The sequence below is a fragment of the Cherax quadricarinatus genome, chromosome 4 (assembly GCF_038502225.1).
Source record: "Cherax quadricarinatus isolate ZL_2023a chromosome 4, ASM3850222v1, whole genome shotgun sequence".
In the NCBI taxonomy this organism is placed as follows: Eukaryota; Metazoa; Arthropoda; class Malacostraca; order Decapoda; family Parastacidae; genus Cherax; species Cherax quadricarinatus.
In genome coordinates, this window is record NC_091295.1 from 65,536,173 (window position 1) to 65,556,484 (window position 20,312).

The following is a 20,312-nucleotide window of genomic DNA, read 5'->3' on the forward strand; positions in this document are numbered from 1 at the left end:
CTTTTATTATCCTCCCCCTCCCACCTTCCATCATCCTCCCCCTCCCACCTTCCATCATCATCCTCCTCCCACCTTCCATCATCCTCCCCCTCCCACCTCCCATCATCGTCCCCCTCCAACCTTCCATCATCCTTCCCTTCCAACCTTCCATCATCCTTCATCTCCCACCTTCTATCGTCCTTCCCCTCCCACCTTCCATCATCCTTCCCCTCCCACCTTCCATCATTCTCCCCCTCCCACCTTCTATCATCCTTCCCCTCTCAACTTCAATCATCCTTCTCCTCCCACCTTTCATCATTCTTCCTCTCCCACCTTCTATCATCTTCCCCTCCCACCTTCCATCATCCTCTCCCCCCAACCTTCCATCATCCATCACCTCCAACCTTCCATCATCTTTCCCCTCCAACCTTCCATCATCCTTCCCCTCCCACCTTCTATCATCCTCCCCCTCCCACCTTCAATCATCTTTCCCCCACCTTCTGCCATCCTCCCCTTCCACCTTCTATCATCCTTTTCCTCCCACCTTCTATCATCCTCTCCCACCTTCCATCGTCTTCCCCCTCCAACCTTCCATCATCTTTCCCCTCCCACCTTCTATCATCCTCTCCCACCTTCTATCATCCTTCTCCTCCCAACTTCCATCATCCTCCATCTCTCACCTCCCATCATCCTCCCCCTCCAACCTTCCTTCATCCTCCTACTCCCAGCTTCCATAATCCTCCCCCTCCCACGTTCCATCATCCTCCCACTCCCACCTTCAATCATCCTCCTCCCACCTTCCATCATCCTCCCCCTCTCATCTTCCATCATCCTCCCCCTCCCACCTTCCATCAACCTCCTCCTCCCACCTTCCATCATCCTCCTCCTCCCACCTTCCATCATCCTCCTCCTCCCACCTTCCATCATCCTCCTCCTCCCGCCTTCAATTATCCTCCTCCTCCCACCTTCCATCATCCTGCTTCTCCCACCTTCCATCATCCTCCCCCTCCCACCTTCCATCATCTTCCCCTCCCACCTTCCATCATCCTCTCCCTCCCACCTTCCATCATCCTCCCTTTCCCACCTTACATCATCCTCCCCCTCCCACCTTCCATCATCCTCCCACTCCCACCATCCTCCCCTCCCTCCTTCCATCATTCTCCTCCTCCCACCTTCCATCATCCTTCCACTCCCACCTTCCATCATCCTCCCCCTCCAACCTTCCATCATCCTCCCCCTCCCACCTTCCATCATCCTCCCTCTCCCACCTTCCATCATCCTTCCCATCCGACCTTCCTTCATCCTCCTTCCCACCTTCCATCATCCTAATCCTCCCACCTTCCATCATCCTCCCCTCCAACCTTCCATCATCCTCTCCCTCCACCCTTCCATCATCCTTCCCCTCCAACCTTCCATCATCCTTTCCCTCCAACCTTCCATCATCCTCCCCTCCCACCTTCCATCATCCTCCCCTCCCACCTTACATCATACTCCCCATCTCACCTTCCATCATCCTCCCCATCCCACCTTCCATCATCATCCACCTCCCACCTTCCATCATCCTCCCCCTCCCACCTTCCATTATCCTCCCCCTCCCACCTTACATCATCCTTCCCATCCCTGCTTCCATCATCCCGTTTCCCACCTTCCATTATCCTACCCCTCACACCTTCCATCATCCTCCTCCTCCCACCTTCCATCATCCTCCCCCTCCCACCTTCCATCATCCTCCCCCTCCCACCTATCATCCTTCCCCCTCCAACATTCCATCATCCTCCTCCTCCCACCTTCTGTCATCCTCCCCCTCCAACCTTCCAACATCCTCCCCCTCCACCCTTCCATCATACTTCCCCTCCAACCTTCTATTATCCTTTCCCTCCAACCTTCCATCATCCTCCCCTCCCACGTTCCATCATCCTCCCCTCTCACCTTCCATCATCCTCCCCCTCCCACCTTCCATCATCCCCCCTCCCTCCTTCCATTATCCTCCCCCTCCCACCTTCCATCATCCTCCTACTCCCACCTTCCATCATCCTCCCCCTCCTACCTTCCATCATCCTCCCCCTCCCACCTTCCATCATCGTCCCCCTCCAACGTTCCATCCTCCTTTTCCTCCCACCTTCTATCATCCTCCCCCTCCCATTTTTTATCATCCTCCCCGTCCCACCTTCCATCATCCTCCCCTCCACCTTCCATCATCCTCCCCCTCCCACATTCTATCATCCTCCCCCTCCCACCTTCCATCATCCTCCCCCTCCCACCTTCCATCATCCTAACCCTCCCACCTTCCATCATCCTCCCCCTCCCACCTTCCATCATCCTCCCCCTCCCACCTTCCATCATCCTCCCCTGCCCACTTTCCATCATTCACCCCCTCCCATCTCCCATCATCGTCCCCCTCCAACCTTCCATCATCCTTCCCCTCCAACCTTCCATCATCCTACCCCTCCAACCTTCCATCATCCTTCATCTCCCACCTTCTATCATCCTTCCCCTCCCACCTTCCATCATCCTTCCCCTCCTAACTTCCATCACTCTCCCCCTCCCACCTTCTATCATCCTTTCCCTCTCAACTTCTATCATCCTTCTCCTCCCACCTTTCATCATCTTTCCTCTCCCACCTTCTATCATCCTCCCCTACCACCTTCCATCATCCTCTCCCTCCAACCTTCCATCATCCATCCCCTACAACCTTCCATCGTCTTTCCCCTCCTACCTTCCATCATCCTTCCCCTCCCATCTTCTATCATCCTCCCCCTCCCACCTTCCTGCATCCTTCCCCCACCTTCTGTCATCCTCCCCTTCCACCTTCTATCATCCTTCTCCTCTCACCTTCCATCATCCTCCCTCTCTCACCTTCCATCATCTTCCCCCTCCAACCTTCCATCATCCTTCCCCTCCCACCTTCTATCATCCTCTCCCACCTTCTATCATCCTTCTCCTCCCACCTTTCATCATCCTTCCTCTCCCACCTTCTATCATCCTCCCCTCCAACCTTCCATCCTCCTCTCCCTCCAACCTTCCATCATCCATCCCCTCCAACCTTCCATCATCTTTCCCCTCCTACCTTCCATCATCCTTCCCCTGCCACCTTCTATCATCCTCCACCTCTCACCTTCCATCATCCTTCCCCCACCTTCTATTATCCTCCCCGTCCACCTTCTATCATCCTTCTCTCACATTCCATCATCCTCCCCCTCCAACCTTCCATCATCCTTCCCCTCCATCCTTCTATCATCCTCTCCCACCTTCTATCATCCTTTTCCTCCCACCTTCCATCATCCTCCCTCTCCCACCTTCCATCATCCTCCCCCTCCAACCTTCAATCATCCTCCCCCTCCCACCTTCCATCATCCTCCCCCTCCCACCTTCCATCATCCTCCTCCCACCTTCCATCAACCTCCTCCTCCCACCTTCCATCATTCACCTCCTCCCACCTTCCATCATCCTCCTCCTCCCGCCTTCCATTATCCTCCCCCTCTCACCTTCCACCATCCTCCTTCTTCCACCTTCCATCATCCTCCCCCTCCCTCCTTCCATCATCCTCCCCCTCCCACCTACGATCATCCTCTCCCTCCCACCATCTCCTCCTCCCTCATCATCCTCTCCCTCCCACCATCCATCATCTTCCCCCTCCCACCTTCCATCATCTTCCCCCTACCACCTTCCATTATCCTCCTCGTTCCACCTTCCGTCATCCTCCTTCTCCCACCTTCCATCATCCTCCCACTCCCGCCTTCCATCATCCTCCACCTCCCACCTTCCATCATCCTCCACCTCCCACCTTCCATTATCCTCACCCTCCCTCCTTCCATCATCCTCCTCCTCCCACCTTCCATCATCCTCCCCGTCCCACCTATCATCATCCGTCTCCTCCCACCTTCCATCATCCTCCCCCTCTTACCTTCCATCATCCTCCCCCTCCCACCTTCCATCATCCTCCCCCTCCCACCTTCCATCATCATCCTCCTCCCACCTTCCATCATCCTCCCCCTCCCACCTATCATCATCCTCCTCCTCCCACCTTCCACCATCCTCCCCCTCCCGCCTTCCATCATCCTCCCCCTCCCACCTTCCATCATCCTCCCCCTTCCACCTTCCATCATCCTCACCCTCCTTCCATCATCCTCCTCCTCCCACCTTCCATCATCCTCCCCCTCCCACCTTAAATCATCCTCCCCCTCCCACCTTCCATCATCCTCCCCCTCCCACCTTCCATCATCATCCTCCTTCCACCTTCCATCACCCTCCCCCTCCCACCTATCATCATCCTCCTCCTCCCACCTTCCACCATCCTCCCCCTCCCGCCTTCCATCATCCCCCCTCCCACCTTCCATTATCCTCCCCCTCCCGCCTTCCATCATCCTCCTCCTCCCACCTTCCATCATCCTCCCTCCCACCTTCCATTATCCTCCCCCTCCCACCTTCCATCATCCTCCTCCTCCCACCTTCCATCATCCTCTCCCTCCACCCTTCCATCATCCTTCCCCTCCAACCTTCCATCATCCATTCCCTCCAACCTTCTATCATCCTCCCCTCCCACCTTCCATCATCCTCCCCTCCCACCTTCCATCATACTCCCCCTCTCACCTTCCATCATCCTCCCCATCCCACCTTCCATCATCATCCACCTCCCACCTTCCATTATCCTCCCCCTCCCACCTTCCATCATCCTCCTCCTCCCACCTTCCATCATCCTCCCCATCCCACCTTACATCATCCCCCCTCCCACCTTCCATTATCCTCCCCCTCCCACCTTCCATCATCCTCCTCCTCCCACCTTCCATCATCCTCCCCATCCCACCTTCCATCATCCTCCCCCTCCCACCTTCTATCATCCTTCCCCTCCAACATTCCATCATCCTCCTCCTCCCACCTTCTGTCATCCTCCCCCTCCAACCTTCCATCATTCCCCCCTCCACCCTTCCGTCATCCTTCCCGTCCAACCTTCAATTATCCTTTCCCTCCAACCTTCCATCATCCTCCCCTCCCACCTTCCATCATCCTCCCCTCAAACCTTCCATCATCCTCCCCCTCCCACCTTCCATCATCCCCCCTCCCACCTTCTATTATCCTCCCCCTCCCACCTTCCATCATTCTCTACTCCCACCTTCCATCATCCTCCCCCTTCTACCTTCCATAATCCTCCCCCTCCCACCTTCTATCATCCTCCCCCTCCAAAGTTCCATCCTCTTTTTCCTCCCACCTTCTATCATCCTCCCCCTCCCACCTTTTATCATCCTCCACCTCCAACCTTCCATCATCCTCCTCCTCCCACCTTCCATCATCCTCCCCTCCACCTTCCATCATCCTCCCCCTCCAACCTTCCATCACCCTTCCCCTCCAACCTTCTGTCATCCTCTCCCACCTTCTATCATCCTTTTCCTTCCACCTTCCATCATCCTCCCTCTCCCACCTTCCATCATCCTCCCCCTCCAACCTTCCATCATCCTCCCCCTCCCACCTTCCATCATCCTCCTCCCACCTTCCATCAACCTCCTCCTCCCACCTTCCATCATTCTCCTCCTCCCACCTTCCATCATCCTCCTCCTCCCACCTTCCATCATCCTCCTCCTCCCACCTTCCATCATCCTCCCCCTCCCACCTTCCAACATCCTCCTTCTTCCACCTTCCATCATCCTCCCCTCCCACCTTCCATCATCCTCCCCCTCCCACCATCCTCCCACTCCCTCCTTCCTTCATCCTCCTCCTTCCTCCTTCCATCATCTTCCCCCTCCCACCTTCCATCATCCTCCCCCTCCCACCTTCCATCATCCTCCTCCTCCCACCTTCCATGATCTTCCTTCTCCCACCTTCCATCATCCTCCCCCTCCCACCTTCCATCATCCTCCCCCTCCCACTTTCCATCATCCTCCCCCTCCCACCTTCCATCATCCTCACCCTCTGTCCTTCCATCATCCTCCTCCTCCCACCTTCCATCATCCTCCCCCCTCCCACCATCCTCCCACTCCCTCCTTCCATCATCCTCCTCCCACCTTCCATCATTTTCCCCCTCCCACCTTCCATCATCCTCCCCCTCCCACCTTCCATCATCCTTCCCCTCCCACCTTCCATCATCCTCCCCCTCCCACCTTCCATCATCCTCACCCTCTTTCCTTCCATCCTCCTCCGCCTCCCACCTTCCATCATCCTCCCCCTCCCACCTATCATCATCCTTCTCCTCCTACTTTCCATCATCCTCCCCTCCCACCTTCCATCATCCTCCCCCTCCCACCTTCCATCATCCTACCCCTCCCACCTTCCATCATCATCCTCCTCCCACCATCCATCATCCTCCCCCTCCCACCTATCATCATCCTCCTCCTCCCACCTTCCACCATCCTCCCCCTCCCGCCTTCCATCATCCTACCCCTCCCATCTTCCATCATCCTCCCTCTTCCACCTTCCATCATCCTCTCCCTCCCACCTTCCATCATCCTTCCCATCCGACCTTCCATCATCACCCCTCCCACCTTCCATTATCCTCCCCCTCCCACCTTCCATTATCCTCCTCTTCCCACCTTCCATCATCCTCCCCCTCCCTCTTTCCATCATCCTCCCCCTCCCACCTTCTATCATCCTCCCTCCTCCAACCTTCCGTCATCCTCTCCCTCCACCCTCCCATCATCCTTCCCCTCCCACCTTCCATCTTCCTCCCCTCCCACCTTCCATCATCCTCCCCTCCCACCTTCCATCATACTCCCCCTCTCACCTTCCATCATCCTCCCCATCCCACCTTCCATCATCATCCACCTCCCACCTTCCATCATCCTCCCCCTTCCACCTTCCAATATCCTCCCCCTCCCACCGTCCATCATCCTTCCCATCCCACCTTCCATCATCCCCCCTCCCACCTTCCATTATCCTCCCCCTCCCACCTTCCATCATCCTCCTCCTCCCACCTTCCATCATCCTCCACCTCCAACCTTCCATCATCCTCCCCCTCCCACCTTCTATCATCCTTCCCCCTCCAACATTCCATCATCCTCCTCCTCCCACCTTCTGTCATCCTTACCCTCCAACTTTCCATCATCCCCCCCTCCACCCTTCCGTCATCCTTCCCCTCCAACCTTCAATTATCCTTTCCCTCCAACCTTCCATCATCCTCCCCTCCCGCCTTCCATCATCCTCCCCTCCCACCTTCCATCATCCTCCCCCTCTCACCTTCCATCATCCCCCCTCCCACCTTCTATTATCCTCCCCCTCCCACCTTCCATCATCCTCCTACTCCCACCTTCCATCATCCTCCCCCTCCGACCTTCCATCATCCTCCCCCTCCCACCTTCTATCATCCTCCCCCTCCAACGTTCCATCCTCCTTTTCCTCCCACCTTCTATCATCCTCCCCCTCCCACCTTTTATCATCCTCCCCCTCTAACCTTCCATCATCCTCCCTCTCCCACCTTCCATCATCCTCCCCTCCACCTTCCATCATCCTCCCCCTCCCACCTTCTATCATCCTCCCCCTCCCACCTTCCATCATCATCCTCCTCCCACCTTCCATCATCCTCCCCCTCCCACCTTCCATTATCCTCCCCCTCCCACCTTCCATCATCCTCCCCCGCCCACCTTCCATCATCGTCCCCCGCCCACTTTCCATCTTCCTCCCCCTCCCACCTCCCATCATCGTCCCCCTCCAACCTTCCATCATCCTTCCCCTAAAACCTTCCATCATCCTTCCCATCCAACCTTCCATCATCCTTCATCTCCCACCTTCTATCAACTTTCCCCTCCCACCTTCCATCATCCTTCCCCTCCCACCTTCCATCACTCTCCCCCTCCCACCTTCTAACATCCTTCCCCTCTCAACTTCTATCATCCTTCTCCTCCCACCTTTCATCATCCTTCCTCTCCCACCTTCTATCATCCTCCCCTCCCACCTTCCATCATCCTCTCCCTCCAACCTTCCATCATCCATCCCCTCCAACCTTCTATCAACTTTCCCCTCCTACCTGCCATCATCCTTCTCCTCCCACCTTCTATCATCCTCCCCCTCCCACCTTCCATCAACCTTCCCCCACCTTCTGTCATCCTCCCCTTCCACCTTCTATCATCCTTCTCCTCTCAAATTCCATCATCCTCCCTCTCCCGCCTTCCATCATCTTCCCCCTCCAACCTTCCACCATCCTTCCCCTCCCACCTTCTATCATCCTCTCCCACCTTCTATCATCCTTCTCCTCCCACCTTCCATCATCCTCTCTCTCTCACCTTCCATTATCCTCCAACTCCAACCTTCCTTCATCCTCCCCCTCCCACCTTCCATAATCCTCCACCTCCCACGTTCCATCATCCTTCCCCTCCCTCCATCAATCATCCTCCTCCCTCCTTCCATCATCCTCCCCCTCTCATCAACCATCATCCTCCCTCTCCCACCTTCCATCAACCTCCTCCTCCCACCTTCCATCATCCTCCTCCTCCCACCTTAAGTCCTCCTCCCACCTTCCATCATCCTCCTCCTCCCGCGTTCCATCATCCTCCCCCTCCCACCTTCCATCATCCTCTTTCTCCCACCTTCCATCATCCTTCCCCTCCCACCTTCCATCATCCTCCCCTCCCACGGTCCCTCATCCTCCCCCTCCCACTTTCCATCATCCTCCCCCTCCCACCTTCCAACATCCTCCTACTCCCACCTTCCATCATCCTCCCCTCCCACGTTCCACCATCCTCCCCTCCCTCCTTCCATCATTCTCCTCCTCCCACCTTCCATCAACCTTTCCCTCCCACCTTCCATCATCCACCTCCTCCCACCTTCCATCATCCTCCTCCTCCCACCTTCCATAATCCTCCTTCTCCCACCTTCCATCATCCTCCCCCTCCCACCTTCCATCATCCCCCCATCCCACCATCCATCATCCTCCCCCTCCCACCTTCCATCATCCTCACCCTCCCACCTTCCATCATCCTCCTCCTCCTACCTTCCATCATCCTCCCCCTCCCACCATCCTCCTCCTCCCACCTTCCATCATCCTCCCCCTCCCACCATCCTCCCCGTCCCTCCTTCCATCGTCCTCCTCCCACCTTCCATCATCCTCCCCCTCCCACATTCCATCATCATCTTCCTCCCACCTTCCATTATCCGCCCCCTCCCACCTTCCATTATCATCCCCCTCCCACCTTCCATCATACTTCCCATCCCACCTTCCATCATCCCCCCTCCCACATTCCATTATCCTCCCCCTCCCACCTTCCATCATCCTCCTCCTCCCACCTTCCATCATCCTCCCCCTCCCACTTTCCATCATCCTCCCCCTCCCACCTTCTATCATCCTCCCCCATCCAACCTTCCATCCTCCTCCTCCTCCCACCTTCTATAATCCTCCCCCTCCAATCTTCCATCATCCACCCCCTCCACCCTTCCATCATCCTTCCCCTCCGACCTTCCATCATCCTTTCCCTCCAACCATCCATCATCCTCCCCTCCCACCTTCCTTCATCCTCCCCTCCCACCTTCCATCATCCTAACCCTCCAACCTTCCATCATTCTCCCCCTCCCACCTTCTATCATCCTTCCCCTCTCAGCTTCTATCATCATTCTCCTCCCACCTTTCATCATCCTTCCTCTCCCACCTTCTATCATCCTCCCCTCCCACCTTCCATCTTCCTCTCCCTCCAACCTTCCATCATCCTTCCCCTCCAACCTTCCATCATCTTTCCCCTTCATCCTTCCATCATCCTTCCCCTCCCACCTCCCATCATCGTTCCCCACCCACCTTCCATCATTTTTCCCCTCCCACCTTCTATCATCCTCCCCCTCACACCTTCCATCATCCTTCCCCCACCTTCCATCATCCTCCCCTTCCACCTTCTATCATCCTTCTCCTCTCACCTTCCATCATCCTCTTTCTCTCACCTATCATCCTCCCTTTCCAACCTTCCATCGTCCTTCCTCTTTCACCATTTATCATCCTCTCCCACCTTCTATCGTCCTTCTCCTCCCACCTTCCATCATCCTCCCTCTCCCACCTTCCATCATCCTGCCCCTCCAACTTTCTATCATCCTCCCTCTCCCACCTTCCATCATCTTCCCCTCCCACCTTCTATCATCCTCCCCCTCTCACCTTCCATCATCCTTCCCGTCCGAGTTTCTATCATCCTCCCCCTCCCACCTTCCATCATCCTTCCCCTCCAACATTCTATCATCCTCCCCCTCCCACCTTCTATCATCCCCCCTTCCACCTTCTATCATCCTTCCCCTCTCACCTTTTATCATCCTTCTCCTCCCACCTCCCATCATCCTCCCTCTCCCACCTTCTATCATCCTCCCCCTCCCACCTTCCATCATCCTCCCCCTCCAACCTTCCATCATCCTTCCCCTACAACCTTCCATCATCCTCCCCCTCCAACCTTCCATCATCCTTCCCCTACAACCTTCCATCATTTTTCCCCTCCAACCTTCCATCATCGTTCCCCACTCTCCTTCCATCATCCTTCCCCTCCCACCTTCTATCATCCTCCCCCTCCCACCTTCCATCGTTCTCCCCTTCCTACCTTCTATCATCTTCCTCTCCCACCTTTTATCATCGTCCCCTCCCACCTTCTATCATCCTCCCCTCCCACCTTCTAGCATCCTCCCCCTCCCACCTTCTATCATCCTCCCCCTCCTACCTTCTATTATCCTCCCCCTCCCAGTTTCTATTATCCTTCCACTCCCACCTTCCATCCTCCTCTCCCTTCCACCTTCTATCATCCTCCCCATCCCACCTTCTATCATCCTCCCCCTCCCAGTTTCTATCATCCTCCCCCTCGCACCTTCCATCATCCTTCCCCTCCCACCATCTACCATCTTCCCCCTCCCACCTTCTATCATCTCCCCCCTCCCACCTTCCCCTCCCATAGGGTAAATACCTAACCCCAAAGTTTATATCGGGATCTATATTGTCACATAAATTATCTGAAATTTTCACAGCCAAGTCTGCTAGGAAATTAACTCCTTCATTTCCTCGAAAACTTATCTCGTGTTATTTTGTGCTAAAGTCGTACTGGTATATGAGACTTGCTGGTATATAAGACTTGCTGGTATATAAGACTTGCTGGTATATAAGACTTGCTGGTATATAAGACTTGCTGGCATATAAGACTTGCTGGTATATAAGACTTGCTGGTATATAAGACTTGCTGGTATATAAGACTTGCTGGTATATAAGACTTGCTGGTATATAAGACTTGCTGGTATATAAGACTTGCTGGTATATAAGACTTGCTGGTATATAAGACTTTCTGGTATATAAGACTTGCTGGTATATAAGACTTGCTGGTATATAAGACTTGCTGGCATATAAGACTTGCTGGTATATAAGACTTGCTGGTATATAAGACTTGCTGGTATATAAGACTTGCTGGTATATAAGACTTGCTGGTATATAAGACTTGCTGGTATAAAAGGCTTGCTGGTATATAAGACTTGCTGGTATATAAGACTTGCTGGTATATAAGACTTGCTGGTATATAGGACTTGCTGGTATAAAAGGCTTGCTGGTATATAAGACTTGCTGGTATATAAGACTTGCTGGTATATAAGACTTGCTGGTATATAAGACTTGCTGGTATATAAGACTTGCTGGTATATAAGACTTGCTGGTATATAAGACTTGCTGGTATATAAGACTTGCTGGTATATAGGACTTGCTGGTATAAAAGGCTTGCTGGTATATAAGACTTGCTGGTATATAAGACTTGCTGGTATATAAGACTTGCTGGTATATAAGACTTGCTGGTATATAAGACTTGCTGGTATATAAGACTTGCTGGTATATAAGACTTGCTGGTATATAAGACTTGCTGGTATATAAGACTTGCTGGTATATAAGACTTGCTGGTATATAAGACTTGCTGGTATATAAGACTTGCTGGTATATAAGACTTGCTGGTATATAAGACTTGCTGGTATATAAGACTTGCTGGTATATAAGACTTGCTGGTATATAAGACTTGCTGGTATATAAGACTTGCTGGTATATAAGACTTGCTGGTATATAAGACTTGCTGGTATATAAGACTTTCTGGTATATAAGACTTGCTGGTATATAAGACTTGCTGGTATATAAGACTTGCTGGCATATAAGACTTGCTGGTATATAAGACTTGCTGGTATATAAGACTTGCTGGTATATAAGACTTGCTGGTATATAAGACTTGCTGGTATATAAGACTTGCTGGTATAAAAGGCTTGCTGGTATATAAGACTTGCTGGTATATAAGACTTGCTGGTATATAAGACTTGCTGGTATATAGGACTTGCTGGTATAAAAGGCTTGCTGGTATATAAGACTTGCTGGTATATAAGACTTGCTGGTATATAAGACTTGCTGGTATATAAGACTTTCTGGTATATAAGACTTGCTGGTATATAAGACATGCTGGTATATAAGACTTGCTGGCATATAAGACTTGCTGGTATAAAAGACTTGCTGGTATATAAGACTTGCTGGTATAAAAGGCTTGCTGGTATATAAGACTTGCTGGTATATAAGACATGCTGGTATAAAATACTTGCTGGTATATAAGACTTGCTGGTATATAAGACTTGCTGGTATATAAGACTTGCTGGTATATAAGACTTGCTGGTATATAAGACTTGCTGGTATAAAAGGCTTGCTGGTATATAAGACTTGCTGGTATATAAGACTTGCTGGTATATAAGACTTGCTGGTATATAAGACTTGCTGGTATATAAGACTTGCTGGTATAAAAGGCTTGCTGGTATATAAGACTTGCTGGTATATAAGACTTGCTGGTATAAAAGACTTGCTGGTATATAAGAATTGCTGGTATATAAGACTTGCTGGTATATAAGACTTGCTGGTATATAAGACTTGCTGGTATAAAAGGCTTGCTGGTATATAAGACTTGCTGGTATATAAGACTTGCTGGTATATAAGACTTGCTGGTATATAAGACTTGCTGGTATATAAGACTTGCTAGTATAAAAGGCTTGCTGGTATATAAGACTTGCTGGTATATAAGACTTGCTGGTATATAAGACTTTCTGGTATATAAGACTTGCTGGTATATGAGACTTGCTGGTATATAAGACTTGCTGGTATATAAGACTTGCTGGTATATAAGGCTTGCTGGTATATAAGACTTGCTGGTATATAAGACTTGCTGGTATATAAGACTTGCTGGTATATAAGACTTGCTGGTATATAAGACTTGCTGGTATATAAGACTTGCTGGTATATAAGACTTGCTGGTACATAAGACTTGCTGGTATATAAGACTTGCTTGTATATAAGGCTTGCTGGTATATAAGACTTGCTGGTATATAAGACTTGCTGGTATATAAGGCTTGCTGGTATGTAAGACTTGCTGGTATATAAGACTTGCTGGTATATAAGACTTGCTGGTATATAAGACTTGCTGGTATATAAGACTTGCTGGTATATAAGACTTGCTGGTATATAAGACTTGCTGGTATAGACTTGCTGGTATATAAGACTTGCTGGTATATAAGACTTGCTGGTATATAAGACTTGCTGGTATATAAGGCTTGCTGGTATATAAGACTTGCTGGTATATAAGACTTGCTGGTATATAAGACTTGCTGGTATATAAGACTTGCTGGTATATAAGACTTGCTGGTATATAAGACTTGCTGGTATATAAGACTTGCTGGTATATAAGACTTGCTGGTATATAAGACTTGCTGGTATATAAGACTTGCTGGTATATAAGACTTGCTGGTATATAATACTTGCTGGTATATAAGATTTGCTGGTATAAAAGGCTTGCTTGTATATAAGACTTGCTGGTATATAAGACTTGCTGGTATATAAGACTTGCTGGTATATAAGGCTTGCTGGTATATAAGACTTTCTGGTATATAAGACTTGCTGGTATATAAGACTTGCTGGTATATAAGACTTGCTGGTATATAAGACTTGCTGGTATATAAGACTTGCTTGTATAAAAGGCTTGCTGGTATATAAGACTTGCTGGTATAAAAGGCTTGCTCGTATATAAGACTTGCTGGTATATAAGACTTGCTGGTATATAAGACTTGCTGGAATATAAGACTTGCTGGTTTATAAGGTTTTCTGGTATATAAGACTTGCTGGTATATAAGACTTGCTGGTATATAAGACTTGCTGGTATATAAGACTTGCTGGCATAAAAGGCTTGCTGGTATATAAGACTTGCTTTTATAAAAGGCTTGCTGGTATATAAGACTTGCTGGTATATAAGGCTTGCTGGTATATAAGACTTGCTGGTATATAAGACTTGCTGGTATATAAGACTTGCTGGTATATAAGACTTGCTGGTATATAAGACTTGCTGGTATATAAGACTTGCTGGTATATAAGACTTGCTGGTATATAAGACTTGCTGGTATAAAAGGCTTGCTGGTATATAAGACTTGCTGGTATAAAAGGCTTGCTGGTATATAAGACTTGCTGGTATATAAGGCTTGCTGGTATATAAGACTTGCTGGTATATAAGACTTGCTGGTATATAAGACTTACTGGTATATAAGACTTGCTGGTATATAAGACTTGCTGGTATGTAAGACTTGCTGGTATATAAGACTTGCTGGTATATAAGACTTGCTGGTATATAAGACTTGCTGGTATATAAGACTTGCTGGTATATAAGACTTGCTGGTATATAAGACTTGCTGGTATTTAAGACTTGCTGGTATATAAGACTTGCTGGTATATAAGACTTGCTGGTATATAAGACTTGCTGGTATAAAAGGCTTGCTGGTATATAAGACTTGCTGGTATAAAAGGCTTGCTGGTATATAAGACTTGCTGGTATATAAGACTTGCTGGTATATAAGACTTGCTGGTATATAAGACTTGCTGGTATATAAGGCTTGCTGGTATGTAAGACTTGCTGGTATATAAGACTTGCTGGTATATAAGACTTGCTGGTATATAAGACTTGCTGGTATAAAAGGCTTGCTGGTATATAAGACTTGCTGGTATAAAAGGCTTGCTGGTATATAAGACTTGCTGGTATATAAGGCTTGCTGGTATATAAGACTTGCTGGTATATAAGACTTGCTGGTATATAAGACTTGCTGGTATATAAGACTTGCTGGTATATAAGACTTGCTGGTATATAAGACTTGCTGGTATATAAGACTTGCTGGTATATAAGACTTGCTGGTATAAAAGGCTTGCTGGTATATAAGACTTGCTGGTATAAAAGGCTTGCTGGTATATAAGACTTGCTGGTATATAAGACTTGCTGGTATATAAGACTTGCTGGTATATAAGACTTGCTGGTATATAAGGCTTGCTGGTATGTAAGACTTGCTGGTATATAAGACTTGCTGGTATATAAGACTTGCTGGTATATAAGACTTGCTGGTATAAAAGGCTTGCTGGTATATAAGACTTGCTGGTATAAAAGGCTTGCTGGTATATAAGACTTGCTAGTATATAAGGCTTGCTGGTATATAAGACTTGCTGGTATATAAGACTTGCTGGTATATAAGACTTGCTGGTATATAAGACTTGCTGGTATATAAGACTTGCTGGTATATAAGACTTGCTGGTATATAAGACTTGCTGGTATAAAAGGCTTGCTGGTATATAAGACTTGCTGGTATAAAAGGCTTGCTGGTATATAAGACTTGCTGGTATATAAGACTTGCTGGTATATAAGACTTGCTGGTATATAAGACTTGCTGGTATAAAATGCTTGCTGGTATACAAAGCTTACTTTTATATAAGTCTTAATGATACATAAGTCTTACTGGTACATATGATTTGCTTGGGTATAAGGCTTATTGGAATATTTGACTTGATGGGAAAAAAAGGCTTAATTTGGTATCCCTGAAGGGGCTCAAGAACCCTTCATCCGATCGGGTTAAGATTTTGAACATTCGTGTCCTGTAACAAGAACCAGACTCTAGTGTCCTGTAACGAGAACCAGACTCTAGTGTCCTGTAACGAGAACCAGATTCTAGTGTCCTGTAACAAGATCCAGACTCTAGTGTCCTGTAACGAGAACCAGACTCTAGTGTCCTGTAACGAGAACCAGACTCTATTGTCTTGTAACGAGAACCAGACTCTAGTGTCCTGTAACGAGAACCAGACTCTAGTGTCTTGTAACGAAAACCTGACTCTAGTGTCCTGTAACGAGAACCAGACTCTAGTGTCCTGTAACAAGAACCAGACTCTAGTGTCCTGTAACAAGAACTAGACTCTAGTGTCCTGTAACGAGAACCAGACTCTAGTGTCCTGTAACAAGAACCAGACTCTAGTGTCCCGTAACGAGAACCAGACTCTATTGTCCTGTAACGAGAACCAGGCTCTAGTGTCTTGTAACATGAACCAGACTCTAGTGTCCTGTAACGAGAACCAGACTCTAATGTTCTGTAACGAGAACCAGACTCTAGTGTCCTGCAACGAGAACCAGACTCTAGTGTCCTGTAACGAGAACCAGACTCTAGTGTCCTGTAACGAGAACCAGACTCTAGTGTCCTGTAACGAGAACCAGACTCTAGTGTCCTGTAACGAGAACCAGACTCTAGTGTCCTGTAACGAGAACCAGATTCTAGCGTCCTGTAACGAGAACCAGACTCTAGTGTCCTGTAACAAGAACCAGACTCTAGTGTCCTGTAAGAAGAACCAGACTCGTAGTGTCCTGTTACAAGAACCAGGCTCTAGTGTCCTGTAACAAGAACCAGGCTCTAGTGTCCTGTGACCTAAATTACTGATACAATTCTCAGCATCCTAGAATGGTTTGGTAATTTCTAAAGTCCTCAGTGGCGTAGCTTCAAACGTTCAAAAATGGGCCTTCTAATTCTATGACAGTGGTGAGGGAGATTCAAATGTAGTTGTGTGAGACTTTGATCATCACTATTAGAATATATGCACAGGTGTTAGAGGTGGTACACAGGTGTTACAGAGGTGGTACACAGGTGTTACAGAGGTGGTACATCAATAAGCCACATCAGTGCCCACTCTTTGACACAAACCTTTTATTAATTATAACTTCCCATGGCACGCAGTACGAAGCAGTTATTAAAACACCCAAGTAGCATCTGCAGTACGAAGCAGTTATTAAAACACCCAAGTAGCATCTGCAGTACGAAGCAGTTATTAAAACACCCAAGTAGCATCTGCAGTACGAAGCAGTTATTAAAACACCCAAGTAGCATCTGCAGTACGAAGCAGTTATTAAAACAGCCAAGTAGCATCTGCAGTACGAAGCAGTTATTAAAACACCCAAGTAGCATCTGCAGTACGAAGCAGTTATTAAAACACCCAAGTAGCATCTGCAGTACGAAGCAGTTATTAAAACAGCCAAGTAGCATCTGCAGTACGAAGCAGTTATTAAAACACCCAAGTAGCATCTGCAGTACGAAGCAGTTATTAAAACACCCAAGTCGCATCTGCAATACGAAGCAGTTATTAAAACACCCAAGTAGCATCTGCAGTACGAAGCAGTTATTAAAACAGCCAAGTAGCATCTGCAGTACGAAGCAGTTATTAAAACAGCCAAGTAGCATCTGCAGTACGAAGCAGTTATTAAAACAGCCAAGTAGCATCTGCAGTACGAAGCAGTTATTAAAACAGCCAAGTAGCATCTGCAGTACGAAGCAGTTATTAAAACAGCCAAGTAGCATCTGCAGTACGAAGCAGTTATTAAAACAGCCAAGTAGCATCTGCAGTACGAAGCAGTTATTAAACAGCCAAGTAGCATCTGCAGTACGAAGCAGTTATTAAAACAGCCAAGTAGCATCTGCAGTACGAAGCAGTTATTAAAACAACCAAGTAGCATCTGCAGTACGAAGCAGTTATTAAAACAGCCAAGTAGCATCTGCAGTACGAAGCAGTTATTAAAACAGCCAAGTAGCATCTCAACTGCAGCAAAATGATTAACAGTTTGTAATGTAGACCTATAAAAATACCTGTCTTTAGTTCATCCAGCATACATAAAGGGAATTACCAAGAGATCCCTGGCTGTCTTGAAGGCCCCTGGCTGTCTTCAAGACCCCTGGCTGTCTTCAAGACCCCTGGCTGTCTTCAAGACCCCTGGCTGTCTTCAAGACCCCTGGCTGTCTTCAAGACCCCTGGCTGTCTTCAAGACCTCTGGCTGTCTTCAAGACCCCTGGCTGTCTTCAAGACCTCTGGCTGTCTTCAAGACCCCTGGCTGTCTTCAAGACCCCTGGCTGTCTTCAAGACCTCTGGCTGTCTTCAAGACCCCTGGCTGTCTTCAAGACCTCTGGCTGTCTTCAAGACCCCTGGCTGTCTTCAAGACCCCTGGCTGTCTTCAAGACCCCTGGCTGTCTTCAAGACCCCTGGCTGTCTTCAAGACCCCTGGCTGTCTTCAAGACCTCTGGCTGTCTTCAAGACCCCTGGCTGTCTTCAAGACCCCTGGCTGTCTTCAAGACCCCTGGCTGTCTTCAAGACCCCTGGCTGTCTTCAAGACCCCTGGCTGTCTTCAAGACCCCTGGCTGTCTTCAAGACCTCTGGCTGTCTTCAAGACCCCTGGCTGTCTTCAAGACCCCTGGCTGTCTTCAAGACCTCTGGCTGTCTTCAAGACCCCTGGCTGTCTTCAAGACCCCTGGCTGTCTTCAAGACCTCTGGCTGTCTTCAAGACCCCTGGCTGTCTTCAAGACCCCTGGCTGTCTTCAAGACCTCTGGCTGTCTTCAAGACCCCTGGCTGTCTTCAAGACCCCTGGCTGTCTTCAAGACCCCTGGCTGTCTTCAAGACCCCTGGCTGTCTTCAAGACCTCTGGCTGTCTTGAAGACCCCTGGCTGTCTTGAAGGCCCCTGGCTGTCTTCAAGACCTCTGGCTGTCTTGAAGACCCCTGGCTGTCTTGAAGGCCCCTGGCTGTCTTCAAGACCCCTGGCTGTCTTGAAGACCCCTGGCTGTCTTGAAGGCCCCTGGCTGTCTTCAAGACCTCTGGCTGTCTTCAAGACCTCTGGCTGTCTTCAAGACCCCTGGCTGTCTTCAGGACCCCTGGCTGTCTTCAAGACCCCTGGCTGTCTTCAAGACCTCTGGCTGTCTTCAAGACCCCTGGCTGTCTTCAAGACCCCTGGCTGTCTTCAAGACCCCTGGCTGGCTTCAAGACCCCTGGCTGGCTTCAAGGCCCCTGGCTGTCTTCAAGACCTCTGGCTGTCTTCAAGACCCCTGGCTGTCTTCAAGACCCCTGGCTGTCTTCAAGATCCCTGGCTGTCTTCAAGACCTCTGGTTGTCTTCAAGATCTCTGGCTGTCTTCAAGACCCCTGGCTGTCTTCAAGACCCCTGGATGTCTTTAAGACCCCTGGCTGTCTTTAAGACCCCTGGCTGTTTTCAAGACCCCTGGCTGTCTTCAAGATCCCTGGCTGTCTTCAAGACCTCTGGCTGTCTTCAAGACCCCTGGCTGTCTTCAGGACCCCTGGCTGTCTTCAAGGCCCCTGGCTGTCTTCAAGACCTCTGGCTGTCTTCAAGACCCCTGGCTGTCTTGAAGACCCCTGGCTGGCTTCAAGACCTCTGGCTGGCTTCAAGGCCCCTGGCTGTCTTCAAGACCTCTGGCTGTCTTCAAGACCCCTGGCTGTCTTCAGGACCCCTGGCTGTCTTCAAGACCCCTGGCTGTCTTCAAGACCTCTGGCTGTCTTCAAGACCCCTGGCTGTCTTCAAGACCCCTGGCTGTCTTCAAGACCCCTGGCTGGCTTCAAGACCCCTGGCTGGCTTCAAGGCCCCTGGCTGTCTTCAAGACCTCTGGCTGTCTTCAAGACCCCTGGCTGTCTTCAAGACCCCTGGCTGTCTTCAAGATCCCTGGCTGTCTTCAAGACCTCTGGTTGTCTTCAAGATCTCTGGCTGTCTTCAAGACCCCTGGCTGTCTTCAAGACCCCTGGATGTCTTTAAGACCCCTGGCTGTCTTTAAGACCCCTGGCTGTTTTCAAGACCCCTGGCTGTCTTCAAGATCCCTGGCTGTCTTCAAGACCTCTGGCTGTCTTCAAGACCCCTGGCTGTCTTCAGGACCCCTGGCTGTCTTCAAGGCCCCTGGCTGTCTTCAAGACCTCTGGCTGTCTTCAAGACCCCTGGCTGTCTTGAAGACCCCTGGCTGGCTTCAAGACCTCTGGCTGGCTTCAAGGCCCCTGGCTGTCTTCAAGACCTCTGGCTGTCTTCAAGACCCCTGGCTGTCTTCAAGACCCCTGGCTGTCTTCAAGATCCCTGGCTGTCTTCAAGACCCCTGGCTGTCTTCAAGGCCCCTGGTTGTCTTCAAGATCTCTGGCTGTCTTCAAGACCCCTGGCTGTCTTCAAGACCCCTGGCTGTCTTCAAGATCCCTGGCTGTCTTCAAGACCCCTGGCTGTCTTCAAGTCCCCTGGCTGTCTTTAAGACCCCTGGCTGTCTTCAAGACCCCTGGCTGTCTTCAAAACCCCTGGCTG

The 20,312-nt window shown here is 50.0% G+C and overlaps 1 protein-coding gene across 1 annotated transcript; it reads left to right on the forward strand.

Moving 5' to 3' along the window:
* Nucleotides 1–896: 896 nt before the first annotated feature.
* On the forward strand, nt 897–8,417 carry LOC138854524 (uncharacterized; the record flags this gene model as incomplete). Its single annotated transcript, XM_070098301.1, has 2 exons — nt 897–953; nt 8,373–8,417. Coding segments are annotated over 2 exons (102 nt in total), but the record flags the coding sequence as incomplete, so codon positions are not given.
* Between the last annotated feature and the right edge of the window lie 11,895 nt (nt 8,418–20,312).